The sequence below is a fragment of the Ornithorhynchus anatinus genome, chromosome 6, assembly GCF_004115215.2.
Source record: "Ornithorhynchus anatinus isolate Pmale09 chromosome 6, mOrnAna1.pri.v4, whole genome shotgun sequence".
NCBI classification, from domain to species: Eukaryota; Metazoa; Chordata; class Mammalia; order Monotremata; family Ornithorhynchidae; genus Ornithorhynchus; species Ornithorhynchus anatinus.
In genome coordinates, this window is record NC_041733.1 from 36377872 (window position 1) to 36401993 (window position 24122).

General features: G+C 40.1%; 1 protein-coding gene across 3 annotated transcripts in view; it reads right to left on the minus strand.

Moving 5' to 3' along the window:
• Positions 1-257: 257 nt before the first annotated feature.
• The window catches only part of THOC2 (THO complex 2), an 83663-nt gene continuing 59798 nt past the window's right edge, over positions 258-24122 (minus strand). For 2 of the 3 annotated variants that reach the window (XM_029067120.2, XM_029067119.2), the window contains 18 exons: positions 23579-23743; positions 22916-23191; positions 21101-21242; positions 19385-19542; positions 18629-18757; positions 18231-18362; positions 17961-18145; positions 16931-17115; positions 13347-13449; positions 11120-11553; positions 10676-10734; positions 9117-9155; positions 5504-5641; positions 4941-5010; positions 4701-4858; positions 3674-3750; positions 3534-3575; positions 258-1084 (listed from right to left, as the gene is read on the minus strand). In XM_029067120.2, coding sequence (XP_028922953.1) covers positions 3548-3575; positions 3674-3750; positions 4701-4858; positions 4941-5010; positions 5504-5641; positions 9117-9155; positions 10676-10734; positions 11120-11553; positions 13347-13449; positions 16931-17115; positions 17961-18145; positions 18231-18362; positions 18629-18757; positions 19385-19542; positions 21101-21242; positions 22916-23191; positions 23579-23743 — 2478 coding nt within the window. In that variant the 3' untranslated portion in view covers positions 258-1084; positions 3534-3547. The remainder of the gene's footprint in view (positions 1085-3533; positions 3576-3673; positions 3751-4700; positions 4859-4940; positions 5011-5503; positions 5642-9116; positions 9156-10675; positions 10735-11119; positions 11554-13346; positions 13450-16930; positions 17116-17960; positions 18146-18230; positions 18363-18628; positions 18758-19384; positions 19543-21100; positions 21243-22915; positions 23192-23578; positions 23744-24122) is intronic. The other variant, XM_029067121.2, reaches the window with a different exon arrangement.

Here is a 24122-nt window from a genome sequence, read left to right on the forward strand (position 1 = left end):
TGGAAAGCTCCATGTGTTGTAAAGCTGCAAAAGTGATGAACTCAGAAAAGAGCAAAAACCTTAAACCAGGACCTCCTATATTCCTAAAAAGACTAGTTCAACAGATGTCTGCAAACACTAATGGAGAGACAAAACCAACAGAAATATTCTTTGTAATGCATTTTAAAATACTCATTTGAAATGATCTAGGCAGCCACAGGAACATCTCCATACAACTGGTCATGGTCATACTGAATAAGCAACAATACACACAATGATTTACGACCCATTGAGAAAACTATTGTTTATTTAGAAAAAAGGTTACACTGGTAGAATCAGCAGATAAAAAAATTTTTCTTTTTAAAAATGTCATTGTGAAACTTCTCAGACTAAAGTTCAGCGATACAAAGCTCCTGTAGCTGTAGAATTGAAACCTAATTAATTTCAGTTTGAGGAGTTTTTTTTTCCCAGTTCTTCTAAAAACATCATGACAAAACAATAAGATGTGGCAAGGGACAGTCGAGTGCAGGGACTTTCTCATTTTTAAAACAGATCTGAATGTTGGACACATAATATACAAATAATTCCTAAGCATTGCATGAAACAGTGCTCCCACTTGATTTTTAGTCACTGATATTAAAAACAGGCCAAGTAATAAATAAAAACTGACTTTAAATGAGGTAAATTCAAAATGGTTCAATAACTGTTTATTTGTGGTTTTGAACATTTAAAAAGAATGCATTTCAGGTCAAAAGAATTACTAAACCCAGGCAGTATTTAGATAACCTAAAGTGGAACTCTGTACACATGTAACCTCCTCATTTGCTCTATGGCAACTGTTTGTTTGCAGCACATTGTGCTCAAAAATATGGAATAGGTAACACTTTCAGCCATGTACTGAAAATAAATGTGTAAGAAACTAAGCAACAAGTTAAAATACAGTAATGCACAACTCAACAAGTTTTCAGCATGGGGAAAATAAAGCAGAGAACTGAATAATTTAAGGAGATGCAGATGGGTCCTCTTCATTCACAAATCTCTGTGCAATCTACTCAGGAAAATACATTTCTGGTCACAGCTGAATATCTTTCCATTTCAACCTCACCTGAAAGAATCGCACATATATACACCACAGTTAAATTTTAGAATGCATGAGGAAATAAAAAGCCAAGTGAATGAACTGCAGATACACTGTTGCAAGAGAAGGCAGGCAAAGACTGGTCCATCAAATAATGGTATTTATTGAGTGCTCACTTTGTGCAGAGCACTGTACTATGCACTTGGGAGACTACAACACAACTAGCAGGCACACTCCCTGGCCATAAAGAGCTTACAGAAGTAATAGAACCTGTAGCAGTAAAAAAGAAGCTTTTTTAAATGATTAACGAATGCCTCAGGAGAGGTTTCAGGAATAAATGTAAACAAAAACACTGGCATTCAACCACTGTCTTCAGAGACAGAAGAAAAACAAGGTGCTCAATTAACTGAAACTGATGCCTCAGGGGGCAGTTAGCCAAGCCAAAGTGGAAACTGGGGGAAAACAAACAATTTGGGCTTTATTTTTGCCAATAAATTTTTAGCATACATTTTATAAGTTAACAGTGCATACTCAAGACTGGTTTTTGTAGAATAGGTGACTCAGTTGTGCAGGATTGAAAAACTGAATGGGGTTTCTCTTTTGAGCTCTAATTGCGAAGTAGCATGGCCTAGTGGGAACAGCCTGGGCATCTGGGCACCTTGGTTCTAATCCCAGCTCTGCCACTTGCCTGCTTTGTGACCTTCAGCAAGTCGCTTCACTTCCTCTGTGCCTCAGCTTCCTCATCTGTAAAATGGGGATTCACAGCCTGCTCTCCTGCCTTCTTCAAGCTGTGAGCCCCATGTGGGACGGGTACTGTGTCCAAACTGATCATCTTTTATCAAACCCAGTATTTAGCTCAAGATAAGCCCCTAGCAAACATTACTTGGAATTTTACACCTTTCATTGTCCATGTCGAAAATGAACAAAATTGGGGTCACCTGGAAGGTTGCATGTTAGCTGCCCCTCTGTCACTAATTTTCTTTTTGTTAAGATTTTATCTAATACAAACTGGAATGCAAATGGTCCTTGCCTCCTACAGCGCTTACATTCGTATTTGAGTACTGTGTGCAGAGAACTGTACTGGGCACCTGAGAACATAAGACAAGTCACTGAACGTATCTCTCAGTTACTTCTGCTTCTCTCAGAGAAGCAGCGTGGCTCAGTGGAAAGAGCACGGGCTTTGGAGTCAGGGCTCATGGGTTCGAATCCCGGCTCAGCCACTTGTCAGCTGTGTGAATTTGGGCAAGTCACTTAACTTCTCGGTGCCTCAGTTACCTCATCTGTAAAATGGGGATTAAGATTGTGAGCCCCAAGTGGGACAACCTGATTCCCCTGTGTCTACCCCAGCGCTTAGAACAGTGCTCGCCACATAGTAAGCGCTTAACAAATACCAACATTATTATCAGTTTCCCTTTCTGTAAAAGGGGGATTAAAATACTTTGTTCTACCTCTTAGATGGTGGACCCCTTCATGGAACTCTCATGGTGTCAAACGTCGATTGACTTCTATCAACCCCAGTGCTTAGCACCACACTTGGCATATAGTATGGGCTTAGTAAGTAACAACGTTTTTGTAGCAGTGATAACAAACCATGGAAGCGGATGAGCATTTAGGGAGAAGGAGGGTAGAAGGAGGAGCATAAAAGATCTAAACAGAGCTCTGTGAAATGTTCATATAAATGCAACACATTAGAGCGAGTTACAGGAGAACAGATGTTAGATGACAAATAGAATCAAGAGTGGCTGCTCCATGCATGAAAGCTGCATATGCAGAAGAGTGAAAACTGAGTGAGGTGGAGATAGAAAAATGCAAAGAGGAAACTTACGAGGCAGCCAGGCCGAAAGGAGCTGGGAGTTTCTGCACCAACTCAAACTGTAGAGTTGCGGTATTAAGCTTTACTACGTTTACCTATGAACAGTTTTGAATGTGAATATCCTGGCCCTTTCTTGATGTGGAGCTTTTAAGGCTACCATTTGATTTCCTTGTAAAGACAGAGGATTGTCATTTTGTAAAAATGGGGCCACACATTCAAAAAACTGGTGATGTTCAAGCAAGAAGTAGGTTTGACCTAACTCCGCTCCCAATTCCAATCTGAAAGAAGAAATACTTTGCTCCTCCACCACCTCCACAAGTCTTAGTTATTTTAAATGTCCTAATGTCTCCTAAAAACTAAAATTTTCACCATCATTAATATAAGGGAGTCGGGTGGTCATGGGTTCTAATCCCAACTCTGCCACTTGTCTGCTGTGTGACTTTGGGCAAGTCAATTAACTTCTCTGGGCCTCAGTTGCCTCATCTGTAAAACGGGCATTAAGACTGCAAGCCCTTTGTGGGACAGGGACTGTGTCCAATCCAACTACCATATATCTATCCCAGCACTTTGAACAGTGCCTGGCACATAGTCAGCACTTAAATACCATTATTATTATTATTACATTAAAGAGAAAAGTTGGATATCCAGAAAGGCAAAACTCACCTTGAAAGTCATCATTATCTATGCTTGTCTGAAGACTTATGAGTAGATTCAATATTAAGGAAAAATGCTTTCATTTTTGTACAAACTTGTCTTGAACCAACACCTGGGACTAAAGTTAAAGCAAAATAAGAAAAGGATATTGTTTCTTTTCTTCCTTCCCTCCAGCACTGTCCCGTTTCTCCTTTTTCTCTGTTTTTTCTTTATCATGCCTCGATTCCTAGGGATTTGGGGGTGGGGGAGGTGAAAGAGTGGGAGGAAGCGATGTGAAAATCTGCTGGAAAAAACTTAACACATTATTCAAAACAATCATATTGTATTGCCCGCCACAGGCTGATGAAGGACTCAGTCTCCAAGCTACTTGGAAAATACAACAAACACAAAACCAAAAACCCAACAGAAAACAAACTTGACAGAACCTTTTAAATGAGAACACTAAAACATTTCTTTCAGGAACTGACCAAATAGTGTATGCACAGTGTGTGGCTACCATTGCACAGTGATGCCCTGGTGATCTGTAGCACTGTTATGAGGTTTCTGTGTAAAGTGCTACATGAGCAAAGGGTTGCATGGAATATTGCTAAAGTTGGTCATAGTGAGTTTTTTTTACATTAGCAGTGGATTGTGATTAGACTAGTTTTCCTTCAACCTACCTCTCAGATAAACATTACAAAATATAGTTTACTACAACTTCCCGTATAATACATTTTTGTAAGACTGCCTACCCCAGTGGATCTCCCAGGCATACTATTGAGATCATACAGAAAAATGTACTTTTATTTCCTGAGAGATAAAGGCTAGACACAGAACACATCTTGCCTGGGAAGGGTATGGAGAGGAGAGAGGAGCAAGGAGTGCGGTCCACAAAGAGACTTCCCCTCCCTCCACTGCCCATTTTCACCACAACACTGTAACCGGATAAAGCCCTCCAAAATGATACAAAAGTTGTTCTTTTCATTTGATCAATTATTGAGCGCCTTCTGTGTGCAGAGCACTATACTAAGCACTTGGGAGAAAAGAAAAGTTGGTAGAGACAATCCCTGCCCACATACACATAATCACTAGGCTTTTTTTGGCAGAAAGACTAAAGATTCCTAATTTCATAAGCATGAAGGAGATCCAAGATGCCTAAAGATTTACTTAACCCTTTAGATTTACTTCCTAATTTACCTTTTTGCTACCAGAAGAACTTTTCTCCATCTTTTCTGTTTTGATTGAATCGCTTTTCTCTTTGCCCGAAGACTTTGACTTATTTTTATCCTTTTCCTTCTCATTTGAACGAGGGGAATCGGAAGGACTTTCACTTTTACTGTGTTTGGAAGCACCAGCTGAGATTACAGAAAGACATTATGTAAGCACCTTTACGAGTCTGGTTGTTGATCTTCACGGTCCATTTAGAAATGTACCTACTTGTTCCGTTTTCCTCTTTACGCCTCTTTGTAGAGTCCTGTGGTACCTCACGGTCACTGTTTGAATGATCCTAAAGTCAAGTGGAATTGACTTGTTACAAGATCTTGATGTATTACGCTAATATGAGGACATTAAACTCTCGAGCTAACCATGCCCATAGAGGGGGAAAAAGTGGTAAAGCCATGCAAAACCATTTAAATGCAACAAGCACTCATTCAAACACACTGGGTACTTCATTGGAGGAGCTGCCTATGAACAGCCACTTTAAAGAGGGGTGATCAAATTAGCCACAGGCAAGGCTCAACATAATGACGCAAACACCACAGAACACAATGTTTATAGGGTTTTCGCATGCTGAGACTCTGTTTCTACCATAACTGTGCTAGGTTCAGTGGCAAGGAATTTGTAAAGTACGGGAGGATTACATTTCTCAGTAAACATGACTCATTTGTGATTACATCACCAACAAAGGACAAAATGACCAGCTGCGCGTTACAAATTGCTATTACGGTGGGACAGAAGCAGACACTGGCTTTCCAAACAAGTTCAGAAACATCACAAACCCTTTTCCGTTCTTTCCTGTCCTTTTCATCTTTCTTTTCTCTTTCTCTGGATCTTTCCCTTGACTTGTCCAAATCTTTCTTGTCCACTTCTCTCTCCTTACTCTTGGACAGTATTGGAGTAGTGTGGTTAATGTAGTGCTGTTAAATTAAGGCAACATTGCTACAAATTATTAGTGTTTTCAAGCATTTATAGCTGAAATACCGTTCAACACTGAAAAGCATATCGATAGCGAAGATGAAACAATGGCAGCTCGCAACTATTTAAGGAAATAGGAGAGAACCTAAAAGCAGAGACATTTGATATGTGAATTAAGCACCAACTGAAAGCATTTAACTACCCATTGGAATTATGAGTAGATAGGTACCTCCTTGCACAAATTACTTTTAAAATCTGAAAGCACTAATATCACAGCAAAGTGGAAGTCTAACCAGCAGACTCTTCGTGTTGCCCAGGAAAGTGTAAATTAGTCAAAATGAAAAAGTATGATTATTTTCTTTAATTTTCCTATCTGCCATTCCTCCAGTGGAGGTCCTAACCGGCAATGAATAGAAAAAAAGAGGGAAAAAATGAGAGGAACAAGGGTTTCAGACAATTAGCTTCTGAATGAGGACTGACTGTACATATATGAGCTATAATTTGGCAATTCTTTCAAAGAAACTGCATGGAAAAAAATCAGTTATTTACACAAGGAACATGTAAATAACATCAAACATTTTAAGATTATTTGATTAGCATATCCCATATAAGGCGATTAAAAAAAAATCTTACAACACAAAGGCCATGTGCAAAAAGGTAGTGGACAAGCCATGGCAGCACACAAAGTTACCTTCTCTGAATACTACTCTAGTTCCTAAAGAGGAATTTGAAAAGTTTTCCGGACAGAGTTTGGTGGTAGTTTTTGTTAAAAAAAATTTAGCCATGTTATTGGTTCTGGAACTTTAAGTAAAATATACAAGGAGTACAAAGAGGAGTGTTAGGGGGGAAAAACACCCCACAAATCCAATCTGTAGGGATTCAAAATATGAGTTGAAAAACGCTTGAGGCGGACATCAACACTTAACTATCCATGCAGGAATTCTGGATTGAATTTTCATATATACATACATGAAATATATGAAAAATCATGTACATACACACATATATGTATATACACACAAACTCACAGAAGTACCTACACACCTGGTTATTCTGTGTGCTAGAATGATGCTTAGCCAATCATCTCTCCAGATCACGTTCATAACACCTTAAATCCATATTTGGACAGTCAACTGTAATCTCTCAGGTTAATTTTTTCTGTCACTAACTTTTCTCTGGTTTTCCATCATGAGCCTAACTATAGTTAGTTAACAACTGCTTATACATCAACAATCTTGTCAAAAAGAACAGACATAGTCGGTTGGATTTTTGTAGACCACCAACATGCTAGCTATTCATCCCAAAAGCTGTTCTTGTGCTGAAAGTCTCAAGTAATTAAAATCCATTAAAAAATGTTTTTACAATAGCTCATTTGCATTAGTTCAACTGACACCTATTTTCATGACCATTTTCTTAAGCGAGTGCTGTGTTTCATAATAGGGCCAATATTATTACCAAGTGATCCCTTAATTACCATTTTCAGGCAAGACCTTGATTTTTTGAGAATATGTAGGTTGCTCTTTGACTCAAAGTACAATATACAAAAAGTGCTCTCATCCTAAATGATTACTCAGGGCTGGGGTCTGCTTGTACCAGCCGTTTTTTTTTAAAGAAAAGAACCACACAAAAAGTAAGCCCACTGAGCACTAAGTCTCAAGTACTGATTTCTTCGATTCTGGCGGGGAGGGGTTGGAGGCTGGTTTGCAGAGCTCCTTTTCTTCAAAAAAAGAGGCTGGTACAAGCCCAAGCAATCATTTAGGGGGCAAGTACTTTGTATATTGAACTGAAGTGTGCCTAAAGAGCCTCCAAGAGGGGGAGACAGTGGTGAAAGAAGCAAAACCAACTTTTTGGCCTTTGGGTGACCATGCTTAGTCCAAAGCTGGATGTCTAGGATTTATTGTTTGATTCTACTGCTTACAAAACCTTAAAATCTGACCATTTTAGAGAACTAAAACTATCTGAAAAGAGAATGTAGGTCTAATTAAGGATGGCGCTTCAAGGTTGAGTTAAAGTGTTTGTCAGGGTGCCAAATGGAAAATCTACAAGTAGAGTGTGGAACGAAAGAAGAGACTTCCAATTAAATTTAAAGTAAATTAACGTGTGGGTACCCAGCTTCTAATCTTATTAGAAATGAGGATCTATTACAAAGGATTATTTCAGTTACACACAACCTATTTTTGCAGACTTTCACAATTTAGACCAATTTAGTACTGTGCTTGCATAAAATATTTTGTTTAAAGTATATAAAAATTAATTCTAACCTTTTTTAAAATTACTATGACCAGCTAACCTAGGAGATGACATAAAAATGCCTACAAATTCTGAGATTTTAGCTAAAGGGCCAGAGTCTTCGAATTTGGAAATCACTGTGCATCGAATAAAGACCAGTGATATTTAAAAACAAAACTAAGATAGGTGGCCCTAATCAGTTCCCTACTAAAAGCCCTTTCAGATCAACCACATTAAACGTCCTACCAGTACTCTGCGGATTAAAAGACTACATCTGACTCCTATTACCTTGTAACAATCTAAAAATGACTAAAATCCCCAGGAAATTTTGAAACCAATACTGGAATATTAAGCTGTTTTCACATCAACATCACAAAAAGGCCAGTTTTACCCAGTAACCAAATTGCTTGTGTAATTTTAAAGCTAAAGTTCCAACACAGCTGGTTGCTATTTCTGATATAACAGATTGGCCCAATTTCAAGCAGACAATGAAACAGTGTGAGACAGTTTTTGAAATTAAGTGGTTACCAGGAAACGTATTCTTAAAAGGACCTTATACTGAACTTTGTATATTGCATAGTGAGTGTGCTCAATACAGCTGATGAGAAAGCTACTCCAATTTCTGAATTCTTCTGCTTAGAATACAGTGAAAAGGGGCTAACCTTTTACTATACAGTATGCAGTGCAGAATGAATGAGTTAATACCCCTGTACACGTCATCATTTCCTTGATATTTTTAGGTCACTTACGTTCTGATAATTTACCTATCACCTTGGTTCTGGGGAATTTCTAACTGCCAATCAAAATGTTGCTTTGCTCTGGTTAATATGCCAGTTAAAATGATTAGTAATTAAGGGAATACTTAATAAGCCATGAGCTTATTCTGTTTTGAGATGGACCTTTTTTCCCCCACTCACAACATAGTGCGTGAGAATAAATTCCTATGAGAAAAGCAAAGACATTTCACCCTGAAGCAACATACTATTCAAAATAACATTATAAAAGCTAACTGATTTTTCAGTGGGTTTCCCTGATAGGAAACATCAGAAAGCCAACATATGGTACTTTTTTATTCTAAACAAGGGCACACGTTCCCCTGCGTCCTGAAGAATCCATTACTAGAGTCCAATATACCAATATGGTGTTTGAAATACTCAAGGAGGAAGTCCATGCCTGCAAGACTAGGGTGCCTACTAAATATGGAGCTCCAAGTTTGCTTTAATTAGTCATGATTGAAAAGATCCAAACCTTTGCTGAAGGCTCCTTGAGTTCGCTGAGATTGTTGTCCTGCAGAAAATGAATGGAGATGACAGGTGAGCTGGTAGAGTTCTCTGAACTCGGAGGAACTTAGGGAAGCATATGGCTGTGACCTTGAATCAAAACAGCTACTCCTTTGGGGAATAAATCTGATGGTGTTAATATGAAGATTGTCAAGAAAAACAGAATCTCAACTATATGTAATGGAATCATGTCATTGAAAAATTAAATTTCGTGTGGCCAATTTAAATGGGAATCCCCTCCTTCCCATAAGTTAAGACTATGTTACGATCATGGAATTTTGATTATATCCCACTTAACTGCAGGCATTTTTTTTTAAACAACAACAAAAAAAATCCATTAAATCCATCTCCTCCACTGAATTTCAAGTGGTGGAGTCACTGTGGAAGAACTACATCCCATTTGGTATTTTCCAGTGTTAGGGAAAAATTCCTTGAAAGATCTGCTCTACTTCCCATAGTTCCCAGCTATTTAAAATTTAGCTTAATTGTATTTCCACGTTAGCAAATTTACTTAGAGCTCTGTTAAAGAATTAACACTACGAGTCAAGAAAGATACTTCTTGAACAAATAAAGTCTAGGTATTCCCTCTCTCCGCCCACCCAAAGTTTCTAAGATGGTGAAATGCAAACCCCCAACAAAACAAACTGAACACAAAAAAACCCCGGTATTCCACCACAGTGCTCTTGAGGAAGAATTAGTAACTTACAGTTTTAAAGGTTCAACGTACTGCAAATTCAAAGATTCCATCAACTTAGGTGATTTAGAATTAAAATTAAACATGGAGCAAGGAATGGCTACCCTGAGTCTTGAAGGCTACACCCACGAATTTGTGCTGCAGTTGAAAGCCTGAGGTTTCTCTTTGCTGGGTGGTAGGGCTGGATGCCACATCTGCTTTTATCGTAACGCAGGGCTCAACATGGTGGGAACCCAATGGGTATAAACAAACCTCGAAGGGAAGATACAACAGAAGCTGCATGCTCACTGAATATACACAACTACAGGAGGACTGATCACCAAGGAGACTTTAAAATGGAACTCCTGTCAAGATTCCTTCTTAGAAGGCACACATCGGTATGATGCTCATCAAGAAGCCTGATGACTTCAGAGGTATCTTGTTTATCCCGTATCATCCAGGAGGTCTTCGGTGCTATAAATTCTTCAACAGTAATGCAGAAAAATTGGCTCCATCCTGCTGCAAAGACTCATTTGCTTGTAGCTACCATTGCACTCCAAAAAAAATTGATTGCTTAAAGCAATGAGGCACTTCTGTGTAAATTTTCTCTTGCTTTTTTCAAACACTATTTACAAAATTAGTGCTAGGTCCTTGAAGTTTTAACTTTTTTATAATAAAAATACTCAATAGAAAAAAGAGTCCACCAAGAAAGGAAAGGAATGCATTTTCTAATGCACACAAAGCCTTCAGTGGCTCCAGTGAATACTTGGCACAAAACTTGAAGGAAGTCGGGACACTGGTATTCCAAACAGGTGAGCCTAACGTGGGCGCGGCCTTCCTCAGGCTATACTAACCTTTACTGTTGAGGAATGTGACGGAGAAGAGTGGGTATCAAGTTTGCGGCGTTTTTGTTCTGTTGGAGAGAAGAGGAAAAAAAAATTGAAGGGTCAATGGAAAGGAAACGCACTTACGGTCTATTACTTTCCCCAAGTATGGTGTGGGGCTAATGATTTCAAGGCCTCCCCTGTCCTGGACATCTGAGGTGGTTAAACTTTGTAATTCCCACCCCAGCAAGTGGTTCATATAATGCCAGATGCAGAATGGTACTTGACACTGCTTCATAACATCAATCAGCCAGTCATACTTACTGAGCACTTACTACGTGCCAAGCCCTGTACTAAGTGTGCTTGGGACAGTACAACAGAACAATATAACAGAGTTAGCAAACATTTTGTTACACACACAATGAGCTTACAAAGGTGTGAACAAACACAAATATTAAAAACAATTTAACTTGCCCCTTTCAGACTCTGACGCTTCTGACCGGGGAACAGGTGACTTCAAGGACCCAGCAACTGCTATCTTTTCTCCTCCTTTAATGTTTTCCTTGGATTTTGTTTCCTTCGTTACATCTCTTTCTCTGGATGGCTCCTTCTCTTTCTCCTTTTCTACAGCTGATTTGGATTCGGGATTGGCAGCAATGGTCTTCGATTTTTCATCTTTAGAACTTTTTTCGTCCTTCTTTATTTTTTCCTTCTCTTTGTCAGACTTTGGGGTTTTTTCCTTGGTGTCTCTTGCTTTTTCATCTTTGTTTGCCCGTTCTTCCTTTGGTTTTTCTTTCCCATCTTTACCAAGTGCCTTGGCCTCTGGAGTGCCAGCTGGAGTCTTTTCTTTTTTCTCTTTCTCTTTTTCTTTCCCACTTTTTTCTTTGTCATTTTCTTTGATAACTTTGCTGTAACGGAAGACACATACATCATCTTAAAAATTAGATGTCCAGAACAAACTGAAGCTGCCTGATAAACTCGGGAAAACAACTCTGAATCATTAAGGTCCGAAAAGTATCACTTAGTGTCACTAAGACGTTCCTGGGAAAAAATAAAACAACTTCAGGAAAGCAGTGTGATCTGTTCACTAGGCTGGGCCTAACTAAACGCAGTAGGGAATTTGGAACTTCTTTTTGGAAATTCTCTGAATAATCCCACTTGAAATATTTTTGTGGGTATTCCAAATGCATTAAAAGACATGGGCAGGGAAGTAAGATGGAACTTTATGGGAAAGTGAAGGTTTGTTTCCAAGTTCAAGAGCTTCTATTTATCTGAGTGTAAATTACACATACACTCTTTCCAGAAGCTCTGCTCCATGCTGCTGCTGCCAATGTACTGCTGGACTCAAATTATCTCTTTCTCTGTTGTCATTAAGGCACATTCTTGAATGCAAAAAGTCATGTGCAATATGCATGCAATGGTCCACTAATTTTTATGGAAACTGGATTCTTTAAAATCCTGAAGCTTTCTCTTCTGCTCTCACCAAAATTCACCAACGTTCCAGGGCCCACTGATGAACTGAGTTGTGATAGTAAAGCCGGGCTGAAATCTTCTTACAGAAAGGTATGGATTGTCTACTATTTCAATTTACCCGATGGCTACATTTTCATCAGCATACACTGAGAATGCGTTAATTGGTGGAACTAATCCACTTTATGATCAAAATTTTTCTATTTCATAACCAAACTCACAGTTGGGGGGTTGGTCTTAAGGGCGCTAACTTTGTATATAGACAATATGATCTTGTACGAATGTCACAGAGTGTAAAGGACATAAAAGGAGGCAATCAGTTTGCAAAGCTTACAGGCTCCGCTCTCTGGGAAAGCAATGCATGGTTCAATCCAATTTTACAAATGATTTTCATTCAAGACCGGTACTACTAAAGCCGGTAAAGTTTACTTTTATTCAGCAAGGCTTCCTCACTGACCCACTTAGCATGGCCGTAGATGACTGAGCTATTTACTTTGGTACTTTACTTTGACTTCTTAACAGTACACAAAAGAACCTCAATATCCCCACAAACACAGGGTGGTGAGGGACGTTTGAAAAAAACACTAGCTGAGGCTGGAAGCAACTGGCCTGGGTCCTCCCTCCGCCAAGAGAGGAGTTGCTCACGTGCCCCAAAGTAGGTCTTCTCACCCAATTTACTTCTGCAACACTATTTTCATTTGCCCCTGTAGAAAAGCAGCCCAGTAGAAAACTGCATCTGGCCCAGTGGGTGTCCCCTGATCTAGCCTTTCTTGGGGCAATCAGCACCTTGAGTTAGGCTCTGTCACTGGCAAAGATCCCACTAAACCTTCTGAAGCTGAATATCAGATCAAATGGTCAGGAGTAAAAGCCATTTTAGTCTAACACACTAAGGAAACAAATAAACCTATGCAAATAACTCATCTGTAAGCTACAAAAAATTCCCCCTTCAGAATCCACCTCCTTCCCCCGAGCTCTGAAGAAGCATGAGCATTCCTTCAAAGGTAGAAAGTAATGAAGCCCAATTTGAAACAATGTGGAATTGACAGCTGAGGAACCAGCAATCGTTAGTTACCTGAACAGATGAGCGATTCAGTTTAAAGGAAAAAAAAAGATTCCTCCATGGGGCCCTGAGCAAAGACAGTGGGAAACAATTTTCTTATCTATATCAAAGAGAGTAGGAAAGGTTCTTCTGGCATCTGAAGAGAGACTGCCAAATCTCTGGTCTCCTCACCTGTTAGAAGCACTGTTTCCATTGCTAGTAGTCACTTTTGGGGTTGCACTGGCAGCTTTATTAACAACTTTTATAGCACCCTGAGATTTCTCCTTCAATTTATCTAGGGTGAGGAGAGGGGAAAAAAACAAAAACATTTTTATTTCTGATGGTGTAATCAATCATATTTACTGAGTGCTTACTGTGTGCATAGCTCTGTACTAAGTGCTTGGGAGAACAAAATATAACAGGGTTGGTAGATATGTGCCCTGCCCACAACAAGTTTACAGTCTGAACGGGGAGGTAGACAATATAAATAACGGATATGTACATAGGTGCTGTGGGGCTGAGGGAAGGGTAAGTGTAGGGAGCAAATCCAAGTGCAAAGGTAATGCATAAGGGTGTGGGTGAAGAGAAAATGAAGGCTTGGGGGAAGATCTCTTGGAGAAGAGGCGTTTTCAATATGGCTTTGAAGATAGGGAGTGGGATCATCTGTCATATATGAGAAGGGAGGGCGCTCCAGGCCAGAGGTACGACGTGGGCAAGAGGTTGGAGGCAAGAAAGACGAGATCGAGATACAATAAGTAGGCTGGCATCAGGGGAGCGAAGTGTGCGAGCTGAGTTGTAGTAGGAGAATAGCGAGGTAAAGTAGAAAGGGGCAAGGTGACTGAGTGCTTTAAAGCTGAAGGCAATGAGTTTCTGTTGATGCCAAGTGGATGGGCAACCACTGGAGGTTCTTCAGGAGTAGGGAAACATGGCCGGAAAATTTTTGTAGAAAAATGATCCGGGCAGCAGAGAGAAGCATGAACTGGAGTGGGGAGAGACAGGAGGCACAGAGGTCAGCAAGGAAGCTGACAGAGTAATCAAGAGGGATACAATAAGTGCTTGGATTGACGTGGTAGCAGTTTGGATGGAGAGGAAAGGGTTGACTTAATGTTGGTATTTGTTAAGCGCTTACTATGTGCCGAGCACTGTTCTAAGCGCTGGGGTAGACATAGGGGAATTAGGTTGTCCCACGTGGGGCTCACAGTCTTAATCCCCATTTTACAGATGAGGGAACTGAGGCACAGAGAAGTTAAGTGACTTGCCCACAGTCACACAGCCGACAAGTGGCAGAGCTGGGATTCGAACTCATGAGCCATGACTCCAAAGCCCATGCTCTTTCCACTGAGCCACGCTGCTTCTCCATACTTTAGCATACCAGACTTTAGCAATGGTGTGAAGGTTGAACCGACAGGATTTAGTGACAGATTGAATATGTGCGTTGAATGAGAGAGAGGAGTCAAGGACAACACCAAGGTTATGGTTTTGGGAGATAGGAAGGATTGTGGTGTTATTTACAGTGACAGGAAAGGCAAGGGAAGGACAGAGTTTGGGTTGGGAAGATCAGGAGTTCTGTTTTGGATATACGTTTGAGGTGTTGGCAGGACATCCAAGTAGAGATGTAGGAGGAAATATGAGACTGCAGAGATGGTGAGAGATCACGGGGTTGGAGATGGAGATTTGGGGATCATGCACATAGAGATGGTGTCATAGCTACATAGCATAGTTTATTTCACATTTTACTAGAAATCAGACTAAAAATATAATGAGTTGGACTCTTAAAATTAAACATTTTTGAGTATGCTAAGAGGGGCCAATTTTTCATCTGGACTAAGGGAAGCAATATAGGGAGAGGGAGTAAGAAAAGGGAAATGAAGAGAGGCAAAGGGAGTAAAAATAAGGGGAAAGGGAATTAAAGAGGGGAGGGAGGGCAGGGGAGGAGCGGGAAGAGAAAAGACACAAAGGGAGGGCAGAGGAGTTAAAGGAGAGAGGGAGGGAGGGAGGGAGGGAGAAGCTAAATAGAGTCAGTGTCGTGACCGCTGCAGTGATTTCTCCCACCCTCATTGATTTCTAGGACCCAGACAAAGATTGTATTGTTCCCATCCCCTGAGCCCCAGGAAGGTGAGCCATGGGGCAGCACCAATCACTGTGGATGTGCCCAGGCTACCAAGAAAAATAAGCCAGAGAAGCAGTATGGCCTAGTGAACAAAGCACGGGCCTGGGAGTCAGATAGGCCCATATTCGGATCTCGGCTCCGCCATATGTCTGTTGTGTGACCTTGAGCAAGTCACTTAGCTTCTTGGTGTCTCAGTTATCTTCTCTATAAAATGGGGAATAAAACTGAGCCTCATGTGGGACAAGGATTGGGTCCAACACAATTTGCTTTTACCCATCCCAGCGTTCAGTACAGTGCCTGGCACATAGTAAGTGCTTAACGAATACTATAGTAATTAAAGTTAGTATCATTACTACCTGGGGGAATATGCCACGAATAGGGCTAAGACCTGCGGCACTGGCTTAAACTCTGCAGGACTGCAGTCTCCAAGTCACCTGGTGGCTGGACGTCGCCACAGTCCCCCAGCAGATAACAAGTGAGCCAGAGCTCAGGTCAGGCCAGCAGGCACCAGGCTGGGAAACAGTGTGGAGACTATGGCTCTCCCAGTCACCACAGCAGCCCAGACTTACAGTGTCCCCTCGTTTCATGTTTGGTTTTGGGAGAATTCTCCAGGCTGCCAGAGCAGATCAGGCTCTGAATTATTATAAATGCTGAATTATTATAACCAAAGCATTACTTTATCATGTTTAATATTAAGAGAATGACCTACCGTCTCCTCAGCAGTGCTTTCTTCCAGTTTAGCTGGACAGATCACCCTCTTGGAGCTAGAAGGGCAAGAAAGTCTCTGGCCCGGACTCAGAGGACCACGAGGGTACAAAACACTGCCATGGGCACCTTGACAAGAGCCTCATTATGATAGGACAAGAGGCGGAGCCGAGATGCTCGCTCAACTTCTAGCTCCTTTCTGAGTCCATAGGCAGGGTAGGCTAATCCACAGCTGCCCACCCTGTCCAAAAGGTGTGGGGAGATCCAGAGCTGGTACTTGTGGATGTTAATGTCTCTTGGTCACTTTGGTAAGCAAAAGGCAACGGCTTGATAACAAAAATGATAATTGTGGTAATTGTTAAGTGCTTCCTATATGCCAAGTGCTATACTGGACACAGGTCCCCACCTTGCAGTCTATGTAAAAGGGAGAATAGGTGCTGAAATCTCATTTTACAGAGGAGGACGCTGAGGCACAGAGAAGATGGCCAAAACCATTCAGCAGGCCTGTGGCAGAGACAGGATTGGAACCCAGATCCACCGACTTCTAGGCCCTTGCTCTTTCCACTAGGACACACTGCTCCCATGATTTTACTCATCTTGAGCTATACAATTGTTTCCGCCCGGCCCGTTATTTTGGGGGCTTTTTTTGCTTTGTTTTTAATGGCATTTGTTAAGCACTTACTGTGTGCGAGGCACTGCACTAAGTACAGGGGTTAAGTACAGGTTAATCATGTTGAACACAATCCTACATGGGCTCACAGTCTTAATCCCCATTTTACAGATGAGGGAACTGAGGCCCAGAGACGAAAAGTAACTTGCCCAAGGTCACACAGCAAGTGGCAGAGCCAGCATTAGCACACTGGTCCTTCTGACTCCCAGGTCCATGCTCTATCCACTAGGTCACGCTGAATTGTAACCAAAGCATTACTTTATCATATTTAATATTAAGAGAATGACTTACCGGTCTCCTCAGCAGTGCTTTCTTCCAGTTTAGCTGCATTTATAGTGAGTGATGCCGGCAGCCCAACACCACCTGGTCCATTTTGAACAGTGGCAGCAACCGCATTCCTTGGAGGAGGGTCTTTGTGGTGGAACTCATTTTCAGGTACCATGTACGGCTTTCTACTTTTCAACTGCCCAGAGTAGCTGAAAGTCGCACAAAGTGTTAAACATGCAGACGTAAATCAAGTTACAAAATTGGACCTAACTTATTATGTTGGTATTTGTTAAGCGCTTACTATGTGCAGAGCACTGTTCTAAGCGCTGGGGTAGATAGAGGGTAATCAGGTTGTCCCACGTGGGGCTCACAGTCTTCATCCCCATTTTACAGATGAGGTAACTGAGACCCAGAGAAGTTAAGTGACTTGACCACAGTCACACAGCTGACAAGTGGCAGAGCTGGGATTTGAACCCATGACCTCTGACTCCCAAGCCTGGGCTTTTTCCACTGAGCCACGCTGCTTCCCTAACTTGAGGGGGCAAGAAAGGAGAGACTTTCTTTAAATTACAGCCCAGCTGTAATTTCATCTTCAAATTGGTGTTTCGGGTAGCCTAAAGTTTGTAAATTCAGTAACTTGACTAACTGTTGAGAATCCGATCTCAAAAATAGTTTATATACACCTACATAACGTGATACTCGATCCTAACTGATCTCATTAAAAAAAAAATTCATAAACACCTACCTCATATGATCTTTAAACTATGTGTTATTTTTTCTCCCATTATGGCTTTTCTTATTAATTTGCAGCTAAACAAGGCTACCGCCCAGCCACTAATACACTTAATGTGGCTTTGAATTTGTCTCATCATCCAGTATAAACCGGAAGCTGTTAATTGGAAGTGACAAGTCTCACCAGCCTGTGGGGACATGATCGCATAATCTCCCGAGGTAAGGCAGAAGATAACACTTCACCACTGTAAAACATTTCAAAATCTTCAGAATCCTTTCATCATCTAGTTTTGCAAATCACTTTAAATTAAGGTTACGTTACCCCATAGCCAATGCATATAAATCAGGCCTCTTCTCCTTTTCTTCTTGGCAGATTTTGTGTACTCTTCTTTCCAAAGCCTGCCCCAGATTCAAAACTTTCGGATACCAAGGAAGGATTTTGGTCAGCACTATCAGGATATTTCTGATGTGGGTGTATTCACCAGTTTCAAGGCAGTGTACAGATGCCTACAATTGAAGAGTTTTAGGTTTTAAACTAGTTTACATTTAGATGAGAAAATTAAGCCTTCCCCCCATCCCATGCTAGTTTTACCTTGGTTAATTTATAGTGCCACTTGTGAACAACGTGTCGAAAATTTTCATAGTCTAATTGATCAGCTTTGTTTCCCCCATCAAATCCAGTTGCTCGTAATATGGTTAAGAAACCTGGATAGTTGCCACATTCCTATGAAGAAAGTCAATTAATAAAAACAAATCTGCTCTTCAAAGAAATAGCAAAACAAAAAGTATTCTAGTTCTACTTTGAATTAGCTGTGAAAAATCAGCATCTTATTGCCATTCATTTTTTTCATATTACATTATATACAAATTAGACATTCATTATATTAATCATTGGGGGAAGTGTTTTTCTTTACGGCATTAAATCACATCCCCTATTGGCAACAACAGTTTTACTTGTTAAACAGATGAGATTAAAGACATTATTCATACCTTTTCATATATCGTCCTATCACTATGCCACCTAGTGACAGTCTCTAACATACAGCACAAAAACCTGCCATATCGACTAGCTTCATTTTCAGTACAGCTTGCAACTGTGTAAATTATATCAGAGAAAACCTGCAAAGTAGTAAATAAAGTTCACTTCAAAATTAAATTATACGCCAAGGAAATATGAAAAAAACATCATCAATGAACAGTACATCAAAACAAAAGTGGTAGTTGAAATTGTGATTTTAAATTACTTTCTTTGACAATTACAACTGCCTAGCATTTGGCTTTGGGGTAAACACCATATCTACAGATTTACTATTTCAAATTTAGAAATGGGATGCTGCCAAGTATCAAGAGAACCACAATTATTATTACTATTAGAACTATATTATAGTCTCTCCCAAGGGGCTCTATATTATTAATTGAAAACCATTTTAACTACTAGCACTCTCAAAAGCAAACCCCCATATTTCCCACCCCCTCAAAGACAGTCCATATTTAAACCTGACAGTTATTTAAGAAACTATTGTGCTTAAAGTAAAAACTGAGTTGATAGAAATAGCCATCTTTCTGTTAAAACACTTGAATGCAGGTTGAAGAAAAGTAGTTCCCACAGCCTAGGGCACTTGCTCAATTGATCAGATTTAGTATGAGGTCAAGGAATGCTAGAGCTCTTTAAAATTACTCAATTATTTAGGAAATATCTAAATCTTATGCTTTATGCTCCTCAAAGGGGTATGAACAATAACTTACTCGATCATAACACAGAAGGGTGGAAAAGTTAGGGGTTTTCTGTTGATGCACCAATTCTACAAAACGAGCACAGTAAACAGCATCAATTGCTGAAAAAATGCAACGAGGAAATATACACAACTGTAGAAATTTTGTGATGGTCTCATTTTTTGTAGACTCTACAGAGAAGAAAGAGAAAGAGCTATATTAAATATAGTGGTAGTGAATCTAAAATTACAGGCCTACTTTGTGCAACCAAATCGGTAACTTTAGTGGTTAAAAAAAGTACACTTGAAATAAACTCTACATTAATGTGATCCAACCACAGGCCCGAAGGGTTATTCATGGTGATTTGTGACCCTTTACTGAATCTCAATTACCTGGACCCACCCTTGCCTGCCAGAATACACATGCACCCAATGGACTTGATTCATGGGCAGACTGTTTTTTTAAATTGCTCGACACTGGGTAAATCAGAGAAGTGAACCCACCTCTCCATGGCCATCTTTAAAGCGAGGAAGATATCGGGAAAGGTTGGGAGCAGCAGAGCCGTTTATAGTGTCTTGGGAGACGGGTGGTGATGAAAAAGCCCCAGAGCAGCCACAAAGGCTAAAAATTCCCTGGAGGAGCCCCTTTCTTCCCAAGAGCAACACTATATAGAAAGCATTTTCTGCTTTCAGATGTTCAAATGGTCCGTGAGCTCAGGGGTGGAGTCTTCTCACACCCTAAGCATTCATTTTATTTGAGCTGCTATCTCCAGAATGTAAAGAATTACAATACTTACTAAAAAAACTACTTAATTTAACTGAAAAGTGAACGATCTAAGTTGAAAGTGCTGAAGCAACTTACATGTAAAAAGGAAAACCGGCACATTATTGAGAAGCAGCATGGCCTAGTTGCTAGAGCATGGATCTGGGAGTCATTAGGACCTGGGTTCTAATGCTGGCTCTGCCATTTGTCTGCTGTGTGACCTTTTTAAGTAAATCCCTTAACTTTTCTGTGCTTCAGTTAACCCATCTATAAAATGGAGATTAAGACTGGGTGCCCCACGTGGGACATGGATTTTGTCCACCCGGATTAGCACCTAACAAATACAGGCCCCTCCCCTCCACACAAAAAAAGAAAACAAAACAAAAACTTTACATAATTGAGTTTTTGCATTATAAACTAAATGTCACTAGATAATAATCACTGTGCGACGGTTTAGCACTTACTATGGGCCAATCACTGAAATAAACTCTGGGGGAAGATATCAGATATTCAGAACCCAGATGGGGCTCACAGTTTAAGTAGAAGGGAGAGTAGAGAAGGTACTGAATTGCCAATTTTGCAGATGTGAAGACAGTGACAGAAGTTAAGGGACTATCTCAAGGACACACAGCAGGTACATGGCAGAAACGGGATTAGAACCAGGTCCTTTAATTCGCAGGTTCATGCTTTTTCCAATAGGCCACGTTGCTTCTCTGATACATAAAGGTTAGAATAATTCCTACACTGGAAACAAAATAAACCCCTAATATGTCTAAAAAGACATACTTTAATCAAACAAAACAACTTTCTCCAAAAAATGTCAATATAATTTTAATAGCGTGGTGAACTTAAAGCCCCTACTTAACCCATCAACATATTCCCAAACTCTCAGGCTACCACAGGTCAATACTCTGTTCATCATTAGGACTTCTGTCATATGACCTTACAAGGCAGAATACTTTTTAGCTGCATTTCCTACACACTTACTTGCTAGAAGCCAGTTATCCTTTTCCAGTTTTAATCTCTGTAAAACCCTTTGTACGTGCTCCATTTGTTTCTTTTCTTCTTCAAGAAGCTTGTCCTGAAGGGCAGTACAACGCTCCTTCTCTTTTTTCTTTTTATTTGGAGGCTAGAGAATACAAATAAATTTTCAATAATGTACAAGGGAGGGTGAGAAGAGACCAAACCCACAGCAAGTCCACCACTTTTCTCTCAATTTCTAGGTATTTGTTTTCCCACCACCAACCTCTTGTTCACACACACTCCCAATGCCTGGAACTCTCTCCCACTACACATCAGCCAGACCACAGCTCTCCCCATCTTCAAAGCCCTTCTGAGATCACATCTCTTCCAGGAGGTCTTCTCCAAATAATTTCTATCTTCCCACTTTAGCCCTTCCACCCTAAAAACTCAAGTAAAACCAGTCCCTGTGACACTTAAGTACACATCTTAAGTACACTATTAATTCCTCCTACCTCTAATTTATTTGTCTGTCTCATGCAATACTGTAAGCTTGAGAATAAGTATTTTTTCTATTTTGTACTCTTCCATATCCTTAGGACACAGCAGACATTCAAAAACAAAACAAATTAATAATTAAACATTTTTTTAAAAAAAAATCAATAGTATTTACTGCACGTGGAGCACTGTCCTAAGAAGTTGGGAGGGTACAAACAGAGTAAGAAAACATGATCTCTGCCACCAAGGAGCTTCCAGTCTAGCAGAGGAGATGGATACAAAATTTACAGATAGAGTAAGGAAAATAGGATATGTATATGAATTGCTTTTCAATAGTAGAGTAGGGCAATATTTACAGAAGTGTAAGGAATGCTCAAGTACACGATTGGCAGAAGAGTGTTGAAGCAGTCATTAGGGACACGACCTGAAGAGATGAATGCTTAATAATAATATTTAAGTGCTTACTATGTGCCAAGCACTGTTTTAAGCACTTAATCAAAGGAAGCTTCCTGAAAGGCATGTGATTTACGACAGGGATAATTGTGGACTCTAAGATATAATAATAATAATGTTGGCATTTGTTAAGTGCTTACTATGCGCAAAGCACTGTTCTAAGCGCTGGGGGAGATACAGGGTCATCAGGTTGTCCCACGTGAGGCTCACAGTCTTAATCCCCATTTTACAAATGAGGTCACTGAGGAACAGAGAGGTTACGTGACTTGCCCACAGTCACACAGCTGACAAGTGGCAGCGCCAGGAGTCGAACGCATGACCTCGGACTCTGAGCCCAGGCTCTTTCCACTGAGAGATATGAAGGGTGAAGAATTTTCAAGTCAGAAGGAAAGGCATGAGCAAAGGGGTCGAAGGTGAGACGGATGACTAACAAGGCACAAGGTAGTTAGCTTGTGAGGAATGAAAAGTGAGAGCTGGAGGGTAGGGGGTTAAGGGAGTGAGAGTTGATTTACTGTCTTTAAAAGCCAATGGTCAGGAGCTTCTATTTGATGCTGAAAAGAATGGGTAGTCATTACAGATTCTTGAGCATTGGGGAACCACTTGAGAACATTTCAGAAAAATGTCTTGAGCAGAAGACATTTGGAGAAGGGAGAGATTAGAGAAGAGGAGAATAGTGATTATGGGCTTGTGTCACTTCCTGAAGTCTTCAAGTACTCAATAATAATATAATTTAGGAATTAAATTGAGGTACTGATACTTGGCATAGCAATTTGAGGGAAGGGGAAGAAAAGAGGACTCAATGTAAACCGATTACAATTACGAAGTCTGAAGACCTTTATTAAAAAAGTTACATTGTGATTTGAAAATAGAATTAAAAAAAAACAACCTTACCATTTCCTGATTGTCATCGATAGCTTTCATCTGGATTTTGAGCTTATTGACCTCTCTTTCATAACTATTATGGGGCACCGCAAGGTCGTACATTGTTAATGACCAGAACGTAGCGTAGAACTGAGGACTGATGTCATCCCAAACTTTAGGAAGGTGCAAGGAGATCACCGCTTCGTGGACAGGAGCCATCACAAGCTCACATGATGTGATGTATTTATGAACTTTATGCTGCTGCTTGCTTCCCTTTTCAGCTTTTTTCAGTTCATCATATTTTGACTGATTAAAAGTAAAATATAAAGTATTTAGTGCATTATAAGAGTGATTTTTTTGCATGGAATCACTGACCAAGTTAAATAGTAGATGATGTTTTATGATTTGTAGCCAACCCACAACCAGTGGCCAACCATGCTTTTTTTCCATGACCAACAACTAAAAAGGTACAAAATTTATACATTTTGTGAAGTATTAATTCATCAAAATACCTAGGGTTTAACTCCAAACAAAGTTTTTGCCATCTAGTTTACTGTTAGCGCAGGATAATGCTAAAGGGGAAATTATAACCCACATTACTGGGGCAGTTTACTGTAAAAATAACACACACACAAAAGCCACAGTTCAATGCTGGGGGTAGTTTCAAATGTAAGCTAGAATACAACTACTTACTGAAATATGGTGTGCGTACATAGGCCGTGACAGGAAAAATGCAGCATCATGGGGTGTATGGAAGTCATTACACAGCACATCAATCGAAGGCACTCGCTTTATGTAATCTTCTGTGCTGAGATTGGATGCTAAAAATCCACCAAACTGCACCAGAGTATCATGACACTAAATTAAGACAAAGGATAAAGTCCAAGGGGATCAATGAAAAGTGTTTTACATGTCTAGAAAGAACAAATTCCCTAAATTAAATTTTTTCAAGACTAGGTAAGAAACTATGACATAGCTACAGATAACTTTAACCCTTTAAGTCAACAAAACGGTTTGCCAATATATTGCCACCTAATTCTCAGACAGAATTGGAAAAGTTTTCTGAACTACTTTCACAATCTCTTGCATTATAGAATATGCTTTCCAAGTGTTGGTAGTGCTTTAACCATAAACCTCATATTTAACAGGCCAGAAGATGCAATTCCTGGTAAGTAAATCAAATTTTAATTAACCCTCATGTCTACTATAAAAGTTATAATTCAGTAAAAGCTATATT